We start from the raw sequence: 25,327 nt of genomic DNA, 5'->3' as shown, positions 1-25,327 counted from the left end.
AAGCCCTTCGTACCTCTGGTGCAGCATCAAACCTAAGAGTCAACGTCTTTCGCCCTCAGGTCTCGTTGATCAGAATAAAGTTCAGATGTGGACACGACTTTGTTTGACTAACCCGACTCCTGAAATACATCTTTATTACCATTCATAGTTCTTGCTCGTTCACAGTACCATTTATGATTTTTGTTGAGTAAACTCTCACAATCCATAACTACTAAGACTCTACGAGTATCTACCTCAATTCAAACCATTCTTATTGTTGTGGCACCGTGACACCTGGGATTACGGTGGACTGATAATGGGCAAGAGGCTGATGGGGTGTCGTCGGGCGGTCGGGCCGGCCCATCTCTTTTTTAAACTTGTAAAATTGTAATTACTGTGATTTCCCAGAGAGAAGAAAATGCAGAAGAGAGAGCAAGCGAAGATGGGCGGAGCGGCGGGTGGCGCCGGAGCGCCGGCGCCGAAGAGAGGGCGTCCTTTTGGCAGCGGTAGTAGCAATTCCTCCGCAATTGCCGTCGCTTCAGCTGATTCAGCCGCTCCTCCAACTCTCCTAGGCCCGTCTCTCCAAGTTCACAGTTCCTTCGCTGGTCAGTTTACTGTTTATCAAAACCCTAGTTCTGCTCACTGTTATATTTATTTTTATTCTTTCCAAGATTTCATTACGTCAATCCCTTGCTAGAATGTGAACCAGAGATTCAGAGTTCCATATCTAGTGGACACTTCAACATCTTGTCGCTGTGGATGTGTAATCTCTTTGGATAATCAGGGCATCGTGGAATGTTTTCATTTGCTTTATTGCAACAGTTAAAATCGTTTGAGCTTAAAGATTGTAAATCAATAAATTATGTATCTTCTCGTTTTGGAGATTCAGTAGTAAAAAAGCAGATTTTGAGCCTGCCATAAGTCCATCTAGTGAGTTTATCTCTGGATTAAGTTTCTAACTGAGAACGGTTAGCACTTCGTTGCGTGTGCACTGACCAATTGTTGCTCGCCTGCTTTGCCAGCATTGCATCTGTATGCCAATAGGTTTTGGCAAGATGATACCTAGGTATGTTTTGATTATGGTTATCGGGATGGGAAGCAGAGATGAGAAGCAATGCAAAGTACTGTGAAATGAGAGCTAAAAATTTAGTTGAAATAGAGAAGCGGAAAAACAATGTGCAATTGAATAGGTTACTTGATGGGAAACCAAAATAAAAGTGAACATAATTTAAAAAATGGATGAAAATGTGTTTCAAAGTGAATAAAATCCAAAATAAAGACTTAGTGTTAAATATAAAAAATAATTAGATGTACTGCATTCTGTTATTTTTCAAATTTTAAAATTATTGGGAAAGATTTAGGTATATAATTGAAAAAACCTTGGAAATTTGTGGCTCACTAGTTTTGAGGATTTCTTCCTTGGCATCTATGAGAAGTTGCACATACATTTCCCTTGTTCCATCAATATTTTTCTTTCTCATGATTTTTCTTAAAAATTTCCTGGTCAGATAATGTACTTTCTCTGGGAATTTAGTGTTTTGATTCGTAGGTATTTATTTTTTGTGAAAGTTGGTTTACTGAATAAGGAGGATTTGGGCATGATGCAGGGTAGTCCAACATCTGTTTTATATAGAAGTAGTTTGATAGATGTTTCAAAACAGTAAGATTTTACTTTATCTTAATTAGCTATTTCCTTTTTTATTGTTCTGTTATTTGCAGACCAAAACAACAAAAGGATAGTCCTGGCTCTTCAAAGTGGATTGAAGAGTGAGTTGACATGGGCGTTGAATACTCTTACCTTGCTTTCATTCAAGGAAAAAGATGAAGTGCGCAAAGATGCAACGCCTCTTGCAAAAATATCTGGGTTGCTTGATGCTCTTCTCCAAGTTGTAGGTGTCACCATCTCTCGCCTTCCTGTGCTTTCATTTGAAACTGTTCTAAAACTTCTCAGAGGATAATTTTCTAAGTGTTCCTACATTTTAAGGTTGTTATATTATTTCTCATGGATTTTATTGAAATCGAATGTTTCAAATGAAACAGATAGATGACTGGCGTGATGTAGCTCTTCCAAGGGAACTTGTCAAGACGCCAAGGGCCAGATTGTTAGGTACAAATTCTGTTGTTAGTGGATTTGGGAATGAGTATGACGCTTTAGGCTCGGTTGAAGTTCTGCCTCGTCCTAGGTAGTCCTGGCATTATCTATTATGTCTAGCTGTGTGTGAACTCTAGGTTTTGAGTATTTAACAGTTGCAATTTGGAACATTGACAGTGGGGTAATCTTTATGTCGCAGCTTGGGTCCTAATTCCTCTGTTACTGAGGCATCAGTGCAGAAGAATTTGACCGAACCTCGTCCTTCTGAGTGGTGGTATGATGAAGATAGTCTGTTTAATCTAGATGAAGAAGGAAGGGCAGAAAAGCAGCTATGTGCTGTTGCTTCTTCAAACATCATCCGCAACTTCTCTTTCATGCCAGAAAATGAACTCATTATGGCTAGCCATCGGCATTGCTTGGAAACAGTGTTTCAGTGCATAGAAGATCACATCAGAGGTGATGTATGGTTGTTTATATATGAAACATTTTTTTGTGCCTTAATAAGCATTCAGCATCTTTGGTGGAAGTTGGAATCGATTGATTTGAAGGTATTGCATGGCCAAATGTTCTTAAATGTCCTAAATATTGTTAAAAGAATTCAATTTGGTAACTATCTCAAAAAGAGATCTTTAGTCCTGCAATCCTAGCAAGTGATTGAAAATTCTTTGTTCCAAGGGTAAAGAAATTGTGGCTATATTAATATTGAAGAACCTCTGTAATATTTGGGCCTTGTTTATATAATTAATAGAAGGGTAGTGTCCATTGTGAAGAAGAATAGAAGAGGGCCTCTCGGGAGCCATATTTTTTTATTTTGCAAGAGATCCTAATTTTAGTTTCTTTGATTTTACTGAAATTTCTATTCTGTCTATTTATTTAGGAAAGTATGTCTTCTTAATTCTAGGAAAGTGCTCTCTCTATTTACAAACCCATTAGGGTTTGGTTTTAGGAATTGAATTTATTGAATTGGAAACTGGTGTATTACTCATGAGTTCTTGCCAATTGTTTGGCATTGATTGGTATTAGAGCAGGTTGTTGTCACTTCTATGTTAATGTCCTCGCCCATTTGGTTGATTGGTATTAGAGCAGGTTGAGGTTGCTATGCCTCTCTCAACAATCTCATCAAAGATTCATTGCAATGAGAGAAAAAGGAAGCATCTCTGACCATCTTTGGCAGCACTGATGTCCAACCTTAACATCAATCAGCCCAACTATGTGATCAAGATTCAAGACTCTCTTATAGTGCCCGTCATGGCAACAAGATTTCTCACAACCTTCTTCGTCATTCCATTGCCAGAACCCTCAGCCTTAATTGGCATTTTCTCTTGTATGCCAGTCTCGCCGTGTCCCATTGGTGACTATTGTCCCATAGACCCTACAATTACCAACTTCCCCTTTGGTTGAAGAAGGGTTGCATTATTTGTGGGAGACAATAGAACAATGAAAAAGGTTCTTCCTCTTCTTAATCCATGCTCTAAATTGGTTCAGATTTGAGTGAATCAGACTGGTCCAATGTTGAGCCAACCAATTTAAGTGAATTGGACTGGTCTGGCAGACCCAAACTGGCACAGCAGAAGCCCAAAAGAAAAAAAAAACGAAAAGGAAAAAGAATAAAAAAAAAAAAGAAAAAAAGAAAGAAAGAAATGTTATCAAGAACCAATCTGTACAGCTGAATGTTACAGGCTTGAAAGATTGGAGGCATCACACCCATGTCTTTGTGCAGAAGAATAGTATGGCTCATCAGGAGCATAAGAAGGAAGACCTTTTTGTGGATGCAAGTGCTACTTCCAGCTCTACCAAAGTCAGTACCAAGCAAACTCTAGAGTTCCATTGAGGTAACCACCATACATGTTAACCTGACTATGGTATTAAAAGTTACTTAACCTGATTTCAGTGGGGAGGGGGAGCCATATGCCGCTGATTTTTAACCAATTGGAAAAACATTTTCATTTATCAGGGTGATAGGAATGGAAATAGAGTAACTTTATCACTTAAGGTTATTCTAGTGCACAGTGGGAAACGTGGAATCATAGCTTAGGCACTGGAAAATATTTTCATTTGTTGGGGTGTTAGGAAAAAAGATGAGGTAAATTTAGTTATCACTTTTCTTGACAAATATGCTCATACATGTTGGGGGAGCATAGAGTCATAGCATTGTTGGAATTGAATGAAGGTAAATACGGTCCATAAATTTGTGCTGCTTCATTACGAGGGAAGTCTATTCTAGTATGTGTGCTTTTTCAAGTGATGCAGGACGAGACATAGGAATTTGGATGAGCCATTTTGATTCAATTTGGAGGCCTATGTCAAATAATAGGGTCATATGGATTAATTAATTAGTTGTGTATTATGTGTATTTAGTTTGCTTTTTTTTTTTTTTTTTTCTCTTTTTTTAATATAAATTAGTAAAGGAAATTTGTTGAAAGGGCATCAAGGGGTTGCTAGGCCAAAGTAAAGAAAGTCAACCACCCTGAAGGGTGTCACAAAAATCAAAAGTTACATTGTATTCATTCACTAAGCCAACTATGCTAGCTTGTAACCACAGTAATCATTGCTTTTTGCTGATTTGAAGCAATGTGCTTGAATTTTTAACACTCTCGTGTTCCCTATTTCTAGAGACCCCCTTTTAGTAGAGATCCTTGGGGATGGGAGACTTGTGGTTGGGTCTCCCTTGGTGCTAAGTGTAATGCAGGATGCATTCTTGTTTTATGGAATCTTAATGTTATGAAGATGCTGGATCATTCCATCAACTCTTTCGTTGTCTCGTGTTTGTTCAAAAATTGGATGACAATTTTCTATGTGTTCTCAGGGTCTATGGCCTAGATGAAGGACCTGATAGACACCTTTTCTAGACCAAGCACTTGAAGATTAAAATTTGATGGGACACGCCATGGGTTATTGAAGGAGGTTTCAACATGGTGATTTACCCTCCTGAAAGAAGTGGGGGTGGAGTGGAGAACAATTGCATAAGAGAGTTTTTGGACTTCATCAATGTAAATGCCCTTATTGACCTTCCAATCATGGGTGGAACTTCCTTTTGGTCCAACTCTAGAGAATTGCATTCCTTCTTGAGGATTGAGAGATTCCTTATTTTGGTGGATTGGGAAACACACTTCCCCAAAACCACACAGGAACTCCCTTCTTAGGCCCACTTCGGACCACTTCGCCTCATTGACACGAGAGTAGTTAAATGCGGGCCTACCCTTCTTTGATGTGAGAACATGTAGTTAAAGCACAATGGCTTTGGGGATCAAATTAAGTTTTGGTGGTCCACACATCAAATTTAGGGGAAAGCTAGCTTTGTGCTAGCATAAAAATTGTAGGGGTTGAAAGAAAAGCTCAAGATGTGGAACAAAAGAACCATTGGAAATATTCAAGCAAAATAGACCGCTATTCTTAATGACATCAAGGATCTTGACTAGCAGGAGCTAGGACAAGGGCTCAGTGCCGATGGAAGGGCTATAGGAGTATTGCTGAATAAGGAATTGATCGAGATCATTAGCCTTGAAAAATCTCTTGGAGGATTATGTGTTTTGGGGGCTTATTTGTAATATTTGTGTATTTTAGGGGCGTGTTTATAATTTTATGTATCTTTAGGGTATATGAGTAAATTTTTTGTATTCTAGGATTTCTTATAAATAGTGTGTGAAAGCCATGTTGGTGGTTGGTTATTGTTGAATTTGAATTGAGTGAACGTGTGATCTCTCCCCCTCCGCCCCACACCCCCTCAAAGTGTATCTCCTTCTTCCTTCTTCTTCTTCGCCTTCCATTCGCGCTTCAATTTCTTCTAGTTTCTTCCTTAGCAGCAGATCCTTGATGCTGTTCTGCATCATCATGCTTTGGCCTACATGAAAGACAGAAGAAATTTTACACGAAACATTGTTGGAGGAAGTGGACAGATTTTGTTGAGCTCAAGAAGGTGGCTGCCCTATCCTGCCCAAGCTAGTTAGGCAAAGTAACCTGATAAATCCTGGTTGGAATGATATAAATGTAGTAAGAAGGGTCATCTGCTTTGCCAGTATCCCAAAAAAAGAAACATTTAAATGCGGTGGATGAGAAGTTTGAATAGAATGAGATGGATGTAGATAGGCCATTGGATTGTGGTCACAGGTGCCAAAATTATTTTGAAATTGATTCATGCTGTTATAGGGGCAGGTCTGGTCACATAGAAACAGTGTTTTAAAAGGCTCAATCGAGGCTCGCCTCAAGGCAAAGCATACCAAAAACACCTTGAGGCTTAATCTAAAATACCAAATTCCAAAAAGGCTAACTCATTACATGCTGAGACTTACGTATTTTTACAAAAAAAATATGCCTTTTGCGCCTTTTTAGTTGAGGCTTATGCATTTTGGGTGTGTGACTCTCAAGTTAGAATTGGTTAGAAAATTTTAACTACACATTTGTATAAAAGGAATGTCATGATATGAGTTTATTTCTAAAACTCTTGAACCTGAATCTTTCCAAAATAACTGAGAGTTGAATCTTACATCGTGAAAATAATTTGAACTTTGTAATGGTATAGTTATCTCTTGTCATGATTTATGTCATGTATTCAAGTTAGCAATTTGCGAATGGCCAACCGGCCTTTTGCAAAGTACATCTAGTTTTTTCTTTTTAAAATTATATTTGTGATTTTCTTAATTTTTGATTTATTTTAAATATATATAATTTATTTAACATATTTTTATCTTAAAAACAATTTCTCAAAAGGCTTACGCCCAGCGCCTTAAGGCTTACGCCTTGCCTCTTAGGGTTAAAACGCCTCGCCTTACGCCTTCACCTTCTAAAACATTGCATAGAAATAATTTGACATACAAGCAAACAAATGAATATAAAATATGTGTGTAATCTGATCTACTTTCTTTTCTCTTAATATTTAAATTTGATTCATGAAATGGTGATCCCCTTACAAATGGTCATACAGAAGACTTTGGAAGGCATTTAATATTCTGTACTTAATGCTATACTTGTGAAAAAGAAAAAAATTACAGGAGCTCCTTGTATATGTTCCCTACTTTAACTAATTGAGCAAATATCTATACAAATATTTGATGTTATTTATGAAATTGTAATGCAATGCTTTTTGAACAATCGATCTTGTATATAAAATTCTTTAGGCAAATTTTTGGCCTTTGGGCTTGCTTTTACAGGCCCTTGGCCCTTAGGCTCGCTTTTCCAGGCCTTAAAACTGAAAATATCTCTCATATTCCTGTCTTTTTGGTATACAAACACTCAGAGGGCATTTTGATTAATAAAAAATTAGTAATGCATATATTATTGGTTGTTTTGTATTCATTTTTGACCCCCTCAGCATGTAATCATGGCTTTGTCTCTGGGAGGCATCCATTTTTACAGGGCACTGTTTGAGGGGTCGCAATGCTGCTGGGAAAACTGTTGATTCTTAGGCATACTTCGAGTAGAGTTAATTGACAAAAATGCCCTGCGGAATGGGCTTGCATACACTAAGACTGATAATATCCTGTTTCATTATTTAGTGCTTGTAATGGTGCATCGTTTTTGAGTAAATTTGTCGTGAGATTGTCATAGTAATTTCTTTATATACAACATTTGACAAAATTATAAACATAAATTAATGCCCTTTATTTTGAAATGCTAATAGCCATTAATGGTCAATCTGTTGATGGTGGATAGGTGAGGTAGGATAAGAAAGTGGGTATTTGGATGGATCATTTTGACCCAATTTGGAGGCTTATGTCAAAGAATAGGGTCAATGGATTATGGTCTTAAACCCAAATATGCTTAGCGAATTGGTTGTTTATCATGTGTGTTTAGTTTGCCTGTAGTAGGATTATGTGTTTTGGTGGCTTGTTTGTAGTATGTGTGTATTTTGGGGTTGTATTGGTAGTTTTATTTGTATTAGGAGTATGCATGTAATTTCTTTTATTATAGTCTTTATTATAAATAGTGTGTGAAAGTCATATAGGAGGTTGGTTTTTGAGTTAATGTGTGATCTTTGCCCCCAAGTGTATCTCCTTCTTCCTTCTTCTTCTCCTTTCCTTCTATCTTCTCCTTTCTTTCTATCTTCTCCTTCCCTTCTCTCTTCAATTTCTTCTAATTTCTCCCTTAGCAGCGCATTCTTGATCTGTCTTGCATTATTTGGCATTAGAGCCCAAAATCGATCTTTGTTCTTCCACTTCAATCCCCCATTTTCTACTCTCATTTCTTCTTCTTCTTCTTCTTCTTCTTCTTTTCTCCTTTGCCTTCTCTTCTCCATCTATGATTTTCCTTTTAAACTTTCTTCTCTGTTTACATCTTCTCTCTCTCTCTCTCTCACACACACACACACACAGAGTCACGCCGCGAACCCGTAGATGGGCCCCAGGTGTGAATTTAGTAACCTAACCTATCTCTGTAACAATTAAAATATACATGATACTATACTGAATGAGGGTCCGACCTCGTGGGGTACACGTAAACCCTATACACAATCACATACACATACATCCACATCAAATACGCAGCGGAAATGTTCTTTCTAATACATACAACGTACCATACCAGAGTCTATACATGACTAAAGTCTAGGCTCCAAAATACCATACATATCTCGGGTGTCTACAAAACCCAATAATGACAACCCGGTTACAAAATCCGTACTTACATAAGTACTCTACGTAGCTAACCGACACCCACGCTCCCGAATGCTAGGATGTTAGTTTCGATTACCCGAAGGACTTGAAAAATATTTGTATATTCGGGGCGAGACACCTCTCAGTAAGGAAGAAAACAGGTTATATTAGTGTGTGACATATAAGTGTTATTTCAACATAAAATATAACACAATACAGTTTCAGTATTTTCATAATCCAATTCCAGTACATACGATACCAAACATACGGTTAGTGTCGTCACACTCAAGCACCCGATACCCTGCAATAATCGAAGCCTCACAGCGATATCATGCTAATACGGTGTCCACTCACACCCATCGGTGATTAGTCGGACAAATAGACGATATTTCACTCTCGGATATAAAGCCGGACACCCTCGCCCACGGTATTTAACCGAGACATGGTGTTTGCCCATGGTAATTAGACGAGACATGGCAAAATTTCTCAAAACCTGGAACAATTTTGGAACTTATATTCCTATACCCATCAGCGTACAGTAATTAGCCGCCCCTAGTTGTTTTACAAAATTTGGAACATTTTACATACAACAGTTAATTCCACACTTATTTGAGTATACAACAATCATATCGTTTTCAATTCGAGAATACAGTTTAATACAAATACAGGTACAGTCATCTCATTACTACAGTTTTATACAACATACAATTTTTTCACCAGAAATAGAGATGATACCCGAAACCTCCAATTTTCCCCAAAAATTGTAACTCGAAAATCCGACATTTTTACCTGATAGATTTTCCCAAATAAGTAGCCAAAACATACATACGATTGTAAACTATAGGTTTATCAATCTCGATTTAAAAAATAACTGATATAAACATAATCTCCTTATCTTTTCTCGAATACCAATACGGCTCCAAAACTACGAATCGAGGCACTAAAACCTAAACAATGAAGAACAATATTTCCTTACAATATTATTCTTTATAGATCTACCGGAACGAAAACGAAATCGGACCCTTACCTCGATTTTGGGTCCAAACCCGAAAATCCTCAAAACGGAATTCTGATCTGCTATAAACATAAAGACTCTCCTCCTGATCCATCTGGTAACGTCAGATCGTTGAATCAAGCGACGAACAAATGAAAAATCAAAGAGAGAAGGAGAGATTCCGCTGGTTCTAGAGAGAGAGAGAGGTTTTGAGGTTTCTTAGCAATGAAGTAACAAAATATCCTATTTATAGACCCTTGACCTGGTCCAATTCGTCGATGAGACGGCGCCTTCGTCGATGAATCGTCTACACTGTTCGTCGACGAACTGGGTCCTTCGGCGACGAACCCTTTTTCGATATTTTACAACTCGTTCGGTATCTCTTCGTCGACGAGGCTCTGAATTTCGGCAATGATGGGTATGAGGGCCTTCGTCGACGAAGCCTGCTAATTTACCTTTTTACCCTTTCTCATATATTCAATCTACATATCTTGTGTCGGGTTCTTACACACACACACACACACACACAGAGACACACATTTCTGTCCTAATCTGCTCTTTCCTTCTCCTTCCTCTTTTTCTATTCATAGCAGCGCTTTATTTTCCTTCTGCAGCCATGAAGTCCTGCTGAAAACCTTGATTCTTATTCTTCTGTTTCTTTTGTTTCTCTTTGTTTTCTTCTTCAATTCTTTCTCTCTTTCAATTTCTATAACTGCCCTTTGAATTTCCCTGTACGTTTCTCCCACACAGTCATATGAAACACACTGGTTTCCTGCATTGTTCTGGACTTCTCATACAATTACAGTTGTGCCCCTTGAATTCAAGCCATAATTTCCAGTCAACATATCACAACACCACCATCACCAAACAAAACAGAAACCCTCGAAAGGCCCTTTTGCAAAAATTCATCATTATCTGACCAGCCATGTGGCCCCATGCTCCTGGAAAAAGCGTCGCCCCTTCAAAATCCCGAACTTCCTGGACTTTTTTATTTATGCTGCCACCACCACCGCTGGACTAAGCACCCCTGGATTTTCCATCACCCAAAATTTCATTGTTGGAGGACACTTGGGGTGGTGCATGTGCCCCATGCACGGGCGGCGCATGTGAGGAAAAGTCTGTCCTGTATTTTTCAGTTTGACAGGGAATTGCTCCAGCCATGGGGTGTTGGGTTTTTTTTCCATAATATTTGGATCTGCAGCATGATATTCTGATCATGTGATATTTTGCATGCAAGCCGTGATAATTTCATGGGAAAAGCTAAAAATTGTCACCATCAGCATCTAGAATCAGGTTTTATTGCTGCATTTTGTGAGTTAGAAGTGAATTTATAATTTTTGCGTGATACTCAAGGCTAAAGGTGAATTGAAGAAATTTCTTGGAATTTGGGAATAAGGTGTGTCATTTTGCATAAATAGACTGAGAATTGTTGGCACTTGTGTTAAGGGTTATTGATGATAACTTGCAGCATACACACACATGCGTGCATATTCTTAAAGTAATAACAACAGCATGGTGACTAATGTTGAGTTGTGTGCAAAAGTGGAACTATCATCTGGTAGGGTACAAAACATGGAGAATGCCTTGGAGATTATTGCTAATCCTTTGAATTGGCTAACAACTCAAGTTGCAGCCTCAGGTAAGATGCCTATGGATTTTCCTACCAAACAGGAAAGTGGCATAGCTTCTGTCCCTCATACTTTTGAGTTGCGTGAAGGCTGAAATGATCATTTGAGTAGAGATTTAAGCTAGAAGGTTTAGATTTTATTATTTTAATGGTGATGGTTCTCCTGATGAATTTGATGATAGGTTGTATTCCTTGAGGTACTATTTCTGGTGGTATGACATGAATGAAGCTAGAAATTTGAATTTGGACTAATCAGAATTGAAGGGAACTTGACGAATTTTGCTGATTAAACGATGGAGGTATTTAGAAGAAGCGGATTTATTGAGATTACAACATGGGATGAGATGAAGCGAGCCATGTAGGAGCAATTTGTACCCTTCCAAATGCCAACAGCAGGCTCATCTCTGACTCTTTGACTGAAGAAAAGACAGAGACAGAGTACACTAGTAGGTTCATTTGGCTACTCATGCTGACATAAGAGTGGAAAGAGGATGTGATGAGAGCTTTGTGCAGGAAAAGGGTTGAAGCCAGCTATTGTGTCCAAGCTTGCTACATGCTATCTCATTATAGTTGGGGATGCAATATAGGTTGCCACCCAGATCAAGGAGGATATGTGACTTGATCCTCTTAGAGCCATATTCAACCCCTCGGTTTGAGAAGAGTACCAGTGGAGTTGTGTGAGAGAAGTCAGTTGAGCAATTGGGTATAGGAGTTCAGATTAATACCCCTTGGAAGAATCCTGAGCATTGGGAAACACTTCTAAGGTCCAGCTATCAATAAGGTGCTTCTAATGTCAAGGTTTTGGGCATCGAGCTACAAAATGTCCCAAGATGATGATGATGATGGCATTTAAGTGGTTGAAGCTAAAACAGAAATCCCAAGTGATTTGGATGATGACGGTAACGTGAAAGTCTGTCTAGTGCCACAACATATGTTCTCTTCTCACAAGGTTAAAGAAAAAGAAACTTGGAGGCAAACTAACATCTTTTAGACTGAGGTGATATGTCAAAATTAGTTTTGTACTTTAGTTGCTGATCTTGGTAGTAGTACAAATGTATTTTTTGAAGGAGCTATGAGGAAGTTAAATTTGGAAGTTGAACCTCATCCAGGTCCATAAAAAATTGCTTGGGTGAACAAATACCAACTTTAACGGTCCATGATCATTGCTTGCTTACCTTCATGATTGTTTCAATTGTGGAGACAGTGCAATGTGATATCCTTCCTCTCAAGATTTTTTGGGCTGTCCATGTAGAAAGGTTCGGTATGATGAATATAAAAATTCTTATTCCCTCTCCGTTGACAAGAAGAATTATTAGTTGATGCCATCTCGAGCTCACCCACTTACCAAATGGAAGCGTATCGCTGGCTCCTTTCTTATGAAACATGATGATTCCTCCTCCTTCTCCTCCTCCTCCTCCTCCTTCCCTTTCCCTTCTCCCTTCTACTTCTTCGAATTCCCCCCTTGGTGGCAGATCCTTGATGCTGTCCTGCATCAACATGTTTAGTGTTACTTTTCCTATAGGTATCATTTTGTATATATATGCGAGTGCTGAGCAATTTATTGCCATCCATGAGCTAAAATTGATAAGTTTTATTTGGATGTCAGGCGATTTTCTTATCCACTGAGATTAGAGGAAAGTAAATTAAATAACAGTAAGACCAAGTTCCGTGTATGTTAAGAATTAGGATGTTGTACCCTTGGAAACCAAATGCTCACAAGCTAAATTGTTGCAATAATGGGAGAGTGTTGTCAGACTAACAGTTTCAAATTTAGTCCTTGAATTGCTATTTGGATTGTATAGACATGGTTGGATGTGAAAAATTACTTCTCTGAGAAGTTTCTATTTCACAAGTTTACTAAAAAGAGTTATGAAGTTTAATGCGCTGAATGACGGCATTGATTTCAATTGATAATGTGGGAGGGGCAAGTTTTTCGTGTTATTTGGTTGCAGTGATATGTACACTTAATGCATATATCTGGATTGATGGCCTTATGAGGCCTCCTTATGTGCAACAAGTTATTAGTATTAACCCTATTGAGAGCCAAAGTCCATGCGATCAAGGCTAGGAAGGGCAACATGAATTGGCCAATTTGCAATGCCCCATCAATTATGATGGGAAGTGTCTGAAAAGAGGATTTCTTAGCTAGTGTCTTGTTTAAGCTTATTAGGTAGGGTCTTGGACGTAGAGTAATAATGGTTTGAATGGTGGGCAGTTTTGGTTTGAGGTGGTCTTAAGTTTTGTTTTTATTTTCTTTGAGGATTCCTTATCCTCTAGTGCTTGTATCTTCTCTCTCTCTCTCTCTTTCTCTCTCTCTCTCTCTCTCTCTATAAATATTCTTTTATTATCTTGAAAAAAAAGTCCACATGAAAATCATTATATTGAAAGCAGCCTTAGCCTTCCAAGTAACATTTTTCAAGGGGAAAGAATGAGAACCAGCGGTTTTCAGCATATGGCGGAGAAAAGATTTGTAGTAAAAGAACTTGAATATCCCCAATTCTAATCCTCAAGTCATTCCTCCTGTCAGGAACAAAAGAATCCAAAGCTTTAGCAGGAAGCTCATCAACCTTTTTTTCATTGAGATTTCTGAAGAAATGAAACAGACCCTCCCAAAAGAATAAATCAATGCACTATGAACATACAATTTATAAAAAATGAGGAACCAACAACTCCAACGACACCTTACCCACCCAAATATCCTCGCAAAAGAGATTCCCATTTACCAACTATGAACCGGTCAAGAGGATAGGAAAAATGAGTAATCTGTGATACAAACTTTCAAGTGCTTACACAAGAAGCATTACCACTGCCTTTAGTATCTCAACCAATCTAATCCGTACCATACTTTTTATAATCTTGTGGAAAAAGTAATTGACTTCCAAAGGGAACCTCCCTTACCATTTTCCAAATTCCAACCATAGAAATGTTATTAGACACCACATTAATGAGGCCTAATTGCCTTTCAAACTTAGGTCTCCTAACCTTATCCCAACTAACAAGATGATCCTCTTCTTATCCCTTGTTCCTGACCAAAAAAATATCTATAATAAGCGTCTCCAAGATGGCGGCCACACTTGTGGGAACTTGAAAGAGAAAGAAAACAAATAAGGATATTAGAAAGAGTTGCACTAATGAGAATAATGCAGCCCCCCTATGGATAATTAGGTCATCCTCCACCCCTCTAACCTTCTGCTCACTCTCTCTACCATTGGATCCCAAAAAGCAGAAGAATTACGAGTACTTAAGGGAGGAAGACTCAAATAAGTCAAAGGCCAATCTAAAGCCAGTTGAAACAGTAAACGCTTGTAACTTTTCCCTCCCCTTGTTAGTACCATCTGCCCTAAACTTTCACATGCTGATCTTCACCAAAATTTTCTGAAATTTTTTTTATTAAAGTTAAAACCTTTTGAAGTTTCATAACTATCTCTGAGAAAAAGAATGGTATTATATGTGCAACTGAAGGTGAGAGCCTCCTGACCTACCCATGAATCCGTTATCATTGATCACATATAAGCCTTGAGCATGACTGATCATCCTACTTAACACATCAACCACTAACGTGAACAAGAAATGAGAAAGAGATTCAAATTAATTGGATTATTCGAAAAAAGCCTTGTTCTTTGGAAGATCTATCTCGTATCTGGTACTGCATGGTTCCACTCTGCAAGAACTCCGAATCAGTCCCCTTGCCTCAACCCCCAAGAAGCCTTGAACCACTCCACCTTGGTTGATCACTGTGGACACACAGCTTCCAAAATCTAGTTTAAGAATAATTCCCCGCCCTCCACTCCTTCTAACATCCTCAATCACCTCATTTTTTTAAGATAATAAAAAGAATTGTATTAAGAAAGGAAAAGAGATTATAATCTAAAATAGAGGACAATAAATCCTCAAAAAAAAAAGAAAAGAAAAAAGTAAACTGAAAATAGCTATGAAAAAAAAAAAAAAAAAAAACTAATTAAAAGAACTAGATAAGAAAGACATCTTTGAATCCTTCCCACTATGATTTTCCAAACATTGCAAGGTAGCTAATTCCTTTTCTCCCTTTGTCATCTTTCTTTTGTCCCCATCCAAATGAACTTCTTTACCTCCAGTATCAAACAATCACGGGCCCATCTTATCCAGCAATTGTTATGCTTATAAGGCTCTACCATTTATCTCCTCCACAGGAGTAGGAATCCTGTCCTATACTACTGCAGCTACTGCTTCTTACTCATTCTATCATCCTCAAAGATTGGAACACCCTCCGAATCTTCCATCTTAGATAGATGAACATACGATAAATCCCCAAGCAAATTAGACGAATCAGAAACATAGCCATATTTTTCCAGAAACTCATATACAGATCACTATCATGATCAAACTGTTCAATGTCATTGCTTCACTATCTGACATGTCACCTTTTTTTTTTCTTCTCCTTTTCTTTACTAGTTTTGTCATCTGTATCCCCCTTCTAACACTCAAAGAGTTCACAATACACCAATTCACTTCAGCATTTCTTCTAAATTTTTTTTCCTATCTCCTGTCACAATCAGCTTGCTTGGAATCAACACTTTTTTCCATATTCACACCTGCCTGTGCAGCCAGCCACAGGCATGAACCATATTGCTGGCGTCATTTTCTCAAGTCTTCCCTTATTAGTAACCTTATCCCCCACATCAACACCTTTGCCCTGAAACTCCTCTCCACAGCCTTCTTGATCCTTAATCAACCCTATCTTCCTGCCCCCACATCACCATTGTCAATGTATACTAATTGATCTCATTGCTACAGCAGCCTTTCCCCACTGACGACACAGAGATGTCAGCCAGCTATGACACTCATCTGAACCCTATTTTGAGCTAACTGCTGCTTTGCATCATACACCTCGTCCATACACTAATCTGTAGAGAAGATGAATCTAGTTGGGAGCTGGATCTAGTAGGGATGCAAGAAAGTATGTTCCCAAAGAAGATCCCTAACCCCTACGTTGTACCGCCATTTTCCCTTCCTATATTCCTCTTTAAGTAACTCAAAATAGTGGACCAGGTTTTCACGATGATCAGATTCTCCAGCAAACTGGCTTGTCATTCGAAACACCACAATGGGCCTCGGCCACATTTGTTGCCATATTAGATATCCTTTTAAATTCTAGGCCTTGACCTTTTCGAACTGGGCCCACTCTTTGCTTGCTCTGAATCGGAAATAAATCCAGAACCAGCCATCTTACTCAGTAAAGGGGCCCAAATCCAATAGGAGTCTGAAGGACCCAGGCCCAGATCAACTCATATTCAACCCCAGACTTACCTCACTTGAGACCCTGGCTACCTATATCTCATGCCAGTTGTCTTGCTCAGCTAACCCGTGTATTTTCTCTCCGTTCTCTGTTGGTTAATGCTTCATCACTTCATCACTCTTTACACAAACATGGCCATTTTTGGACAGCATCATCATGTCTATTTCATGGTTGATCTCCTTGCTGCACAGAAGATACAGAGCTCTTCATTAGAGGAGAATCTTTTTTTCTATTACTTCCATCACACACCGGTGTATTCGTGGAACTCCTCCATCCAAAACCAGGATACTGGATATCCTCATGGATTAAAGCAGAAAACCTCTTGTGGTTCCTCCCCAATCCTGTTTCCAAAAGCTTACTCTTTTTCATTAACCTAATCGCCATCCAGTATTTGACCCTCCTAAATCTAGTTTTTATGCCTGAAACTCCCCAGTTGCCCCCAGACACTGAGGACAAGCATTCGGCAACCCATCTCACTGCCTCTAACAAAACCCTAGCCCAGTGATTACGTGCCGGATTCCTCAACAACAGAAACACAAAGGACCCTTTCCACTTTCTCTAGTTGCAAATTAAAGAATTGGCCTTAGATTTGGTCAATATGCTGAGCACAATCATCTCTCATGGTGAGAGATCACATCACCAAGGCTGAACAAAAATGAACAGGGAATGAGAGCTTCGGGAGAGGAGAGGGGGAGAGCGAGAGTGCCATTAAAAAGTTTCAACATACACCAGGTGTAAGTAATGAGTATATTATACCTCGCATCCTCAACCACCTCATTTGCTAACAAAACTGCATCTAAAAAATGGATTTATATAGTGGCCGCGGACGTTACATAACACCGTTATGTAACGGTTTTTTGGGTTACTGATACCATTACACACCATAAAATTGATGAGAAGAAAAATCACAGCTGTAGTGGCTGTTATGGACCATGACCATTACGTAAATGCCGCTATGGCCATTAAGCAACGACTATAGGACTGTTATGCCAAAAAAATTATTTTATTTTTTTACCTTTTATTCTCACTTTTTCTTCCCTTTCATAAATCATTCTCAATATACAGTGGTGAGAGGGGAAAAATATTATTATGAGGATAATAATGATACAAAATTTACTATTTTTTTTTTTTGAAAAATTCACAAGAGATGCATTAATTAACAATTTGAAAATGCTAACTTGTTAGGAAAATATTTTAGTTTGATAGTATTAGTAATTTGATATTTATGCTCTATATTTTTCAACTTCGACCTTCTTTGTTTTTAGTTATTTTAAATTTATATTATTTGTATGTCCTATGTGTCTAATAGATTAATGAAGTGAATAATGTAATTTGTTTTATTAATTAATTTAGAACACATAAGAACAATGAGAAGTATAAATACATACACACACATAATTTTTCTATCAATGGTAGTTTAAAACCAATGTAAACTTCTTGCCCTTACCAAACAACTTCGTTTAATTAAAGGATCCAAAATAGACAAACTCTTTCTAAGAAGGGTTAAAAGTTTAAAACATGCAAGTACACTAATATGCACAAGGTTGTGCGTGCTGGAAAAAACAATCACGACTGTTACAACTACTTCCTATTATGTAACATCCGCTACTCCCGCTTCTCTTTACAACTGTTACTATTATGTTATGCTTCTTGCTACTGCGATTTAAAATCATGATCTAAAATGTGTCTTTAATGAATGCTGAGTGCTCCAAAGTAACCATGTCCCCTAAAACTTCTTGAAGCCTCTTAGACAAAGCCCTAGTCAAAATTTTGTAAAGGCTAGTTCACCCCTCCTAGATTGCTCCATTTTGGAACAAAGCAATAAAGCTAGAGTTCATAGTATTCCCCACCACCTTGTTCCAATGAAACTAATGAAAAAATAACATGAGATCCTCCTGAATCACCTGACTTATTGTTTAACCATTAGGGCCTGGGGTGTTAACCCCTCCCTCTCCATCTCAAACGTTGCACCCTTAATGTCCTCTTGGTCCAAAGTTGTCTCTAACTAGATAGCTAAGTGCCCATCGATAAGATTCTAATCATAAGATTCAAAACCCTTTTTAACATCAACTTGTGCTCACAACTCTTGGTAGATAGCTCCCTATAGAAATCTGAAATAGCCTTGTAAGGCTTTTCCTCCTCCTGTGAGAGCGACACTATGGAACAATTTAGAACTATTGTCACCCTCTTTCACCTTCTTTGTCCTGGACTTCTGGCTCCAAGTAATTTCCTCTTGAAAAAGAATCATCTCCATATCATTACCAAGGTGAATCCTTCAAGCCGTATCCTTGTCGTCTAACAAACCAAACTCCAATTTATCCAAACACTTGATTTCAGCAAGAAAAAAAATTCTTCTGTTCTTTTGGTTGATTGGAAGCTCACTTCGGCTTGGGCTACACTATGGTGGTCCATCTCCCATCCTACCCCTCCTAAAACATAGGATTTCTAAGCTTTATCCAAGATGTTCTCTAGGGGACATTTTTTTTCTTTTTCTTGTGTTGCCAACAATCTCTATTCCACACTTTAGTTTAATTTTTTTTTTTTTATAATCTTCATTTTTTTTTCCATAAAATAAAAACCTGCCCACCCATGGAAGCAACCTTCTCTCTGCCAAATCTTAATGCAATCCCCAAAAGAAGGGTGCATCAATGCATATTTTCAAATCTGAAAGGGGTGAGACCCTATTGAGGTGGTTTAGCATCCCGCAACAGTGGGTGGTGTTGGAAACCAGCCTAACTAAAACCTTCTGAACAATGTTCGGAAACATGACGTCCCAATCATTGGTAAACTAAAATCTACCAATATGAGAGGAATCTAGCCTCTCTCTTGAAGCCACATAGGTGAAATGATTGTTAGCCAAAGAAAAATCCATAAGCCACATTCCTGAATGAAGGAATAGAACATCCTCAATGACATTAGAATCCATTCCCTCCCCCTCCCTGCCCCCACCAAATAATCCAATGTGGGCTACAAAGGCCGAACAGACTAGCCAACTCATCCAAGAAAAACCTGTGAGGAGCACAATTTGGGCTTATAAATAGATGCAGGTTATCACTCAAAACCCCTCATTTCTAACTGCACTAACAACGAAAAAGATCCATCCACATATTCTCTAAAATGATGCTAACCTTGTGTCCTGCAAAGCTTCCCCCCGTTCTCTGGGATGCTCCAAAAGAAGGGCAGAAGCATTCAAACTCTGGACTTGCAATCCCAGTTACTTTTTGACCAAAAACACATCTGCTTCCCCTAATTTATGTTCTAAAAGAACAAGATATCCAGAGAAACTCTACTAACACTTTCACCACTCTACGCGTACTACTGCCCCTTGGTCCATGAAGGTTCCAAGAAAGAAGCCTTGTTTAATACAATACCACTAATATTACCCAAACTCGGACCCCCTTTACCACAACTAACATATGAGGCAAGTCTAACTCTCTGCTCAACTTTGAAGACTTCTTCCTCGCCCCAATAGCCCCCTTACCCGTCATAGCAACTACCACTAGGGTTCACCAGAATAAAACCTAATTCATCAAAGAAGGGTTTGAGCATCCTACTTGTCCCTCTCATTTCCTAGAAGGTCCTCAGTACGCAAGTACCCCCCATTGGTTAACCCCCTTTGCACAACAGAGATTTGAAATTAGTATTAGGATGCATAGGAATGGGATGAGTACCTTCAGAAATTGCAGCACTTTTCAATGAAGACCCAAGTTGTTCATTACCAGGATTCCAGAATGCGAACCCCAATATTTGTAAAGGATTCAGGAATTAAACTTGGAATCAAATAAGGCGAAAACATGGAATCAAGGCCTGACCATACCTAGTTAGGCTCCTCTAAGATCAAACCTCATAATCCTATTCTTTTGTTAGTATTAATACAGTGCTGTTGTGGTAACAAGATATGAAGTTTCAAATCTCTCCTCGTCCTTCTCTGTCTCTTGTAATTCTGAACTACCTTCATCAAGCAGGTTCTTGCTGTTTTGAAGGTCCAGACCATCTGTGTGTCATAGCTATTCCAATAACTAACTGTCTTCCTTGAAGACAGTTTGGAGAGTGTTGAGTGTGTCCTAACACCTTGGAGGATTTTCTATTGATCGATGTCAGAGGTTTTGGGAGGCTTAAATAGTTGAAGATTTTATGTTGATTAGGGCTGTAAACGAGCTGATCTGTTTGTGGAGTACTCAGTGCTTGGCTGGATAATGGGTCATTCACTTGTTTGAGCCAAGCTTTATCCTGCATTTGCAGCTTGCCAGCTAAATGGGCTGAGCTTGAGCTTATCATTCTTGGCTCATTAGGCTTGCGAACTGGCTTGTTTACTAGCTCGTCTAAATTGCAAATCCGCTTAATAGCTTGATAGTGTTTAATGGGCTTGTGAGCTAACTCTTTGAATAAGCTCATGAACAAGTTCGTATATAGGCTTGACTTGTTTAAAAGCTCTACTTTGATTTTGGATTGGATTGTAAATTTAGCATCATTGTTGGTACTTTGGTCTGGATGCTTTGGAGTGTTTTTTTTTTTTGGGATATTCAGCAAGAATGGATGGGTTTGCTAGTTCAATTGGGGCCTTTATCTTTTTCTGTTTTTGTTTTCTATTTTTCTGTTTTGTTTCACTCCTTTTCTTAATATTGATTCATTGTCTATTAATAAAAAAGGATATGTGGAAAATGAATAATTGACTCTTACATTTTGATCAGAATTTTTAAAATACAAATTCGTTCGTAACTTAGAATCTAATCAAGCGATGCTGAAACAATAAATTATAAATTCATTTCTAGAATTTTGACTTGAGAGATTTGCAGTACAAATCTTATAAGTAGTTCATGCATGAGTTACATTTATAAATAATTTTTGTAAAAATTAGCGAATAGAATTTAAATTTCATATAAATTTCTAGTTTTTGCAAGCTAACCATTAAGAATTAAAAGATTGCCAAAAATTAGATAGAAGAATGAAATAGAGGGAAAAAAAATATTCTCACTGCATTGACTTGGTTTTATCCACTATTATATGGGCTTTCAGTCCAATTGTTAGAGTAATTTTTGCAGTCTCATATAGGAATGAGTTACAGTCATTAAAGAGTGTCCACAAAGGCTTTGTTTGGAACTTGAAAAATATAAGGAAAGGAAAGGAAAGAAATGGTGGAATCCACTTTTCTTGTTTGTTTGTCTTGGAAAATGGTAGAAAAAATAGATCAACAGACAAAATGCATGTCATTAACCTTTTGACTTTTCTTATTCCAATCATATTTAAATGACTTTTCATTTGTAATGGCATTTGAGACGAGAAAGAAAATACAAAGGAAAGTTGATTTCTTTTTTATTTTATTTATATTTTTCTCTTCTTTCACAATCCTTGACCCAAATTCCAAATGGAGGCTAAATGTACATATCCACTACTTTTTGTTGCTTGACATCTCTTATCATATCTCATCTCCTAATTCTATTGAATTATTTATAACTTAATATATTGTATATGCTTAAGAAATAATTTTAAGTAAAAAATCTCATCAATTAATTTAAAATTATTCTTAATAAATTTGTGGCTGGATATGAAACAGTGACAATCATAAATATATTAAATTTGGTATTTTAAATGAATTTAAGTGATCTGTATAATTGAAAATCTTGTTTTGTGGGAAATTTTCAATCAATTCTCACATCTTCGCATAACTATATAAAAAATATAATAAATTTTATAAAATGATAAAATTTAAAGTATTTAAATAAATCCTTGCATAGCATGGATATGCTCTACTGGTTTTTAAATATTAGTGTTGACCTGTGCATATATTCAAACTGCCTTTTAAGGGATGAAATGGCAGGGGTCAAAGGATGTGGGACGTTTTGACCTTTGCTCTTTGGGTCAGTTTCGGAAGAATAAATGAAAGGAATTTGAGGGGTTAAAAGCCATCATATAGGTTGCTCACATGCCTATTGCTCCCCTAGTTTTTTCCCCTAATATTTTCTCAATGAAGTCCTTTGATTTTTCTTAGGGATTAGTGAAGACTTCCCTCTAGGTACTTGAGCAAGGTTTCTATTATAATACTCATAAGGCTTAAAGATTTAATTCTTGAAGGAGTTTGGTTATTTTATTTCAACCTTACCAATATTGAGAATATGCTTTTGCTGGAGCTTTGCTTCAGAAAACATTTCAAGTGCCAGTCCTTACTGAGGAAGAAGATGGAGACAATGAAAAAGAAAAAGGGAAAAATTGCACATTGGGGGGGGGGGGGGTGGTTTTGGAGTTCTGCTTTAAACATTGGCCCTGTGAAGCAAGACGCTTAAATCCTTAAAGAAACTCTAGAATGGCTTGATTTAGGGATTGTTGAGAACCGCTTATAGAAAAGTACTATTGTGGAAAAATTACTTATCTAAAGAGCTGCTTATCTGTAAGTAGTATGAAATTACTTATTATAGGTACTTGTTTTTTAGATAAATACTTTTTTAAAGAAATACTTAGTTTTCTAGAAAGAAAGTAGTTTGGAAAAGTATTTTTTAAAATAAATACTTGTGCATGAATCAAATGCCTACTTATTGACACAAGTACTTAAAATAAGTACTTTTCCAAAAAAATTAGGATGTTCCGAACGGGGGCTTAAATGAAAAATAGAACTATATTTCTAATCAGCGTGCATACAAACTACTGAGATATATGTGTGTGCGTGTGTGTTGTGGATGTGCCTCACAAAGGGTAATTGCTTGATACCAACCTGATGGCTAATGGGTAATTTGAGGCTTGCATGACTCCTTGTATTCCATTGCAGGAAACTTGTCTCTTGCTTTCTTGTAGTTTAGGCACGTGTGATTTAACATATGTGGGCATAGAGAGGATTATACAATGTGTGTTTTGCTAGTTTGCTTTTGTTTGATCCTCCTATTAAGAATTAGGATAGCTTCGTCTTCTGCATAGGACCTACAATATATGAAAAGTTTCCAAGAGTGCTTGTTTTGTATTTTTCTATATGATTTAGTTTGGAAAGCCTCTTAAAGTTCCCAACATTGACAGAGGATGAAGAACTTGTGACCAATTCCCTTGAGACAATTGTGAATTTGGCACCATTGTTGGATCTTCGAATTTTCCGTTCACCCAAGCCGTCTTACATTAAAATAACGTAAGAATTTTTTTTGGGCTGCAGTATTTGATTTTTAGTTCTTCAGATGCAAAGTTAATATTTTGTTTTCTCCAAACCAGTGAGAAACGTGCAGTTCAAGCGATAGTGGGGATGTTGAACTCCACAGTTAAGTCCTGGCATTGTGCAGCTGCTGAAGTACTTGGGCGTTTAATAATCAACCCTGATAATGAACCATTTCTTCTACCCTTTGCTGCACAGGTTGATAGTCTTCCATAAACAATGACCTCTTGTTGCATAAGTGGTGATGACTTATTGTAGTCTTTGTTTTTGTGTAAGAACTAGCACTCTTAACATGGCTCAGTTAATGTTGTAGATATACAAGCGTTTAGTTGATCTTCTGAGCTTTCCAGCAGCAGATGCCCAAGCAGCTGCAGTTGGTGCACTTTATAACCTTGCAGAAGTTAATATGGATTGCAGGTTGAAGCTTGCCAGTGAGCGATGGTGAGATGGTCTTCCTATTTTTGCTAATTCAAAAGATTTGATAAAATCTTGTTCTGTAAAATAAAAAAATACTTTTGTGAATGGATAATACATGTGCAATTTACACCCTATTTGATTTAGGGCTATTGATCGACTACTGAAAGTAATCAAGACACCACATCCAGTGCCAGAAGTTTGTAGGAAAGCAGCAATGATTGTGGAAAGTCTTGTTTCAGAACCGCAGAACAGGGCTCTGCTGATGGTTTATGAGAATGCCTTTGCGGAGATTCTTTTCTCAGATTCAAAACATTCTGATACATTTGCAAGGATATTGTATGAATTGACATCTCGACCAAACAATAAATTTGCAGCAGCTCGTGGTATTTGGGGCATGTGACTGGAACCTTGCTTCCTTTGTATAACCTGGCAGTTGGTTTGACTGACAAGATAATTGGTTAGTATTCTTGCAAAAAATCTGCTAGTTTTTTACTGTAAATAATAGTTAACTATAGTTTTGAACTGGCACATGTTCTATTCGTAACCAATATTGATTTGTTTCCTTGTTGTAGCCAGTGCATTGTTGATATATGTTGTATGACTAATTAATCATCATCTGGACTGTATTATTGTCCCTACAATTGCATGTATTTTTGCTGTAAGTTTATGCAGAATTACGAATCTGTTTTTTCACAGGATTTTGTTGGTTGTTGCCACAAGGTGTTATAGCACAAGGCTGAAATATTTTAAGTTCAGATTTATTGGTCCTGTATTAGTTTAAAATTTTTTGCAGTTTAAGTTGATATACAGCAGCATTGCATGCAAATAGCATGTGGAAGTGCTGCTGTGGATTTTAGTTACTAAATGTGGTGCTGTTCAATGTGGACTAATAAATTCTCTCTTGCTTTGTTTTTTCCCTTTGCTATGTTTTATTTATTAGTTTGTGACGGCATTAGGCCAATATTTCACAGATTCATTATGATCTTGAAATAGCCATGGCATTTTTGGTGGAACTAAAGTTCAGTGGAATGGTTTTGGAAAAGGAGTGGGCAAATTACTGTAAATGGCACTAGGAGAGGAAGGGATATACCTAAAATAACCTGAAATGAGAATAATTCTTAGTTGAAGAAAATGCCTTGGATCGAGTGGGTTGGCGAAAACCTTTTGACTCCATTTCGTGGGACTTAAGATTTTTATTATTATTGATCCTTTTTTTTTTTGGGTTTG

At 37.6% G+C, this 25,327-nt stretch overlaps 1 protein-coding gene across 1 annotated transcript; it reads left to right on the top strand.

The window, feature by feature from the left end:
• The first annotated feature begins 258 nt into the window (after nucleotides 1-258).
• LOC131151847 (armadillo repeat-containing protein LFR) lies at nucleotides 259-24,793 on the top strand. Its single transcript, XM_058103298.1, has 8 exons — nucleotides 259-584; nucleotides 1,699-1,868; nucleotides 2,020-2,162; nucleotides 2,271-2,527; nucleotides 23,557-23,662; nucleotides 23,743-23,881; nucleotides 23,997-24,124; nucleotides 24,245-24,793. The coding sequence occupies exons 1-8, from the start codon at nucleotides 398-400 to the stop codon at nucleotides 24,498-24,500; spliced, it is 1,386 nt and encodes a 461-aa protein (XP_057959281.1). The 5' UTR covers nucleotides 259-397; the 3' UTR covers nucleotides 24,501-24,793.
• The last annotated feature ends 534 nt before the right edge of the window (nucleotides 24,794-25,327 follow it).

Source organism: Malania oleifera, chromosome 3 (assembly GCF_029873635.1).
Source record: "Malania oleifera isolate guangnan ecotype guangnan chromosome 3, ASM2987363v1, whole genome shotgun sequence".
NCBI classification, from domain to species: Eukaryota; Viridiplantae; Streptophyta; class Magnoliopsida; order Santalales; family Ximeniaceae; genus Malania; species Malania oleifera.
The sequence above is the reverse complement of the archived record's forward strand: the minus strand, read 5'-3'. Positions and strand labels throughout refer to the sequence as shown.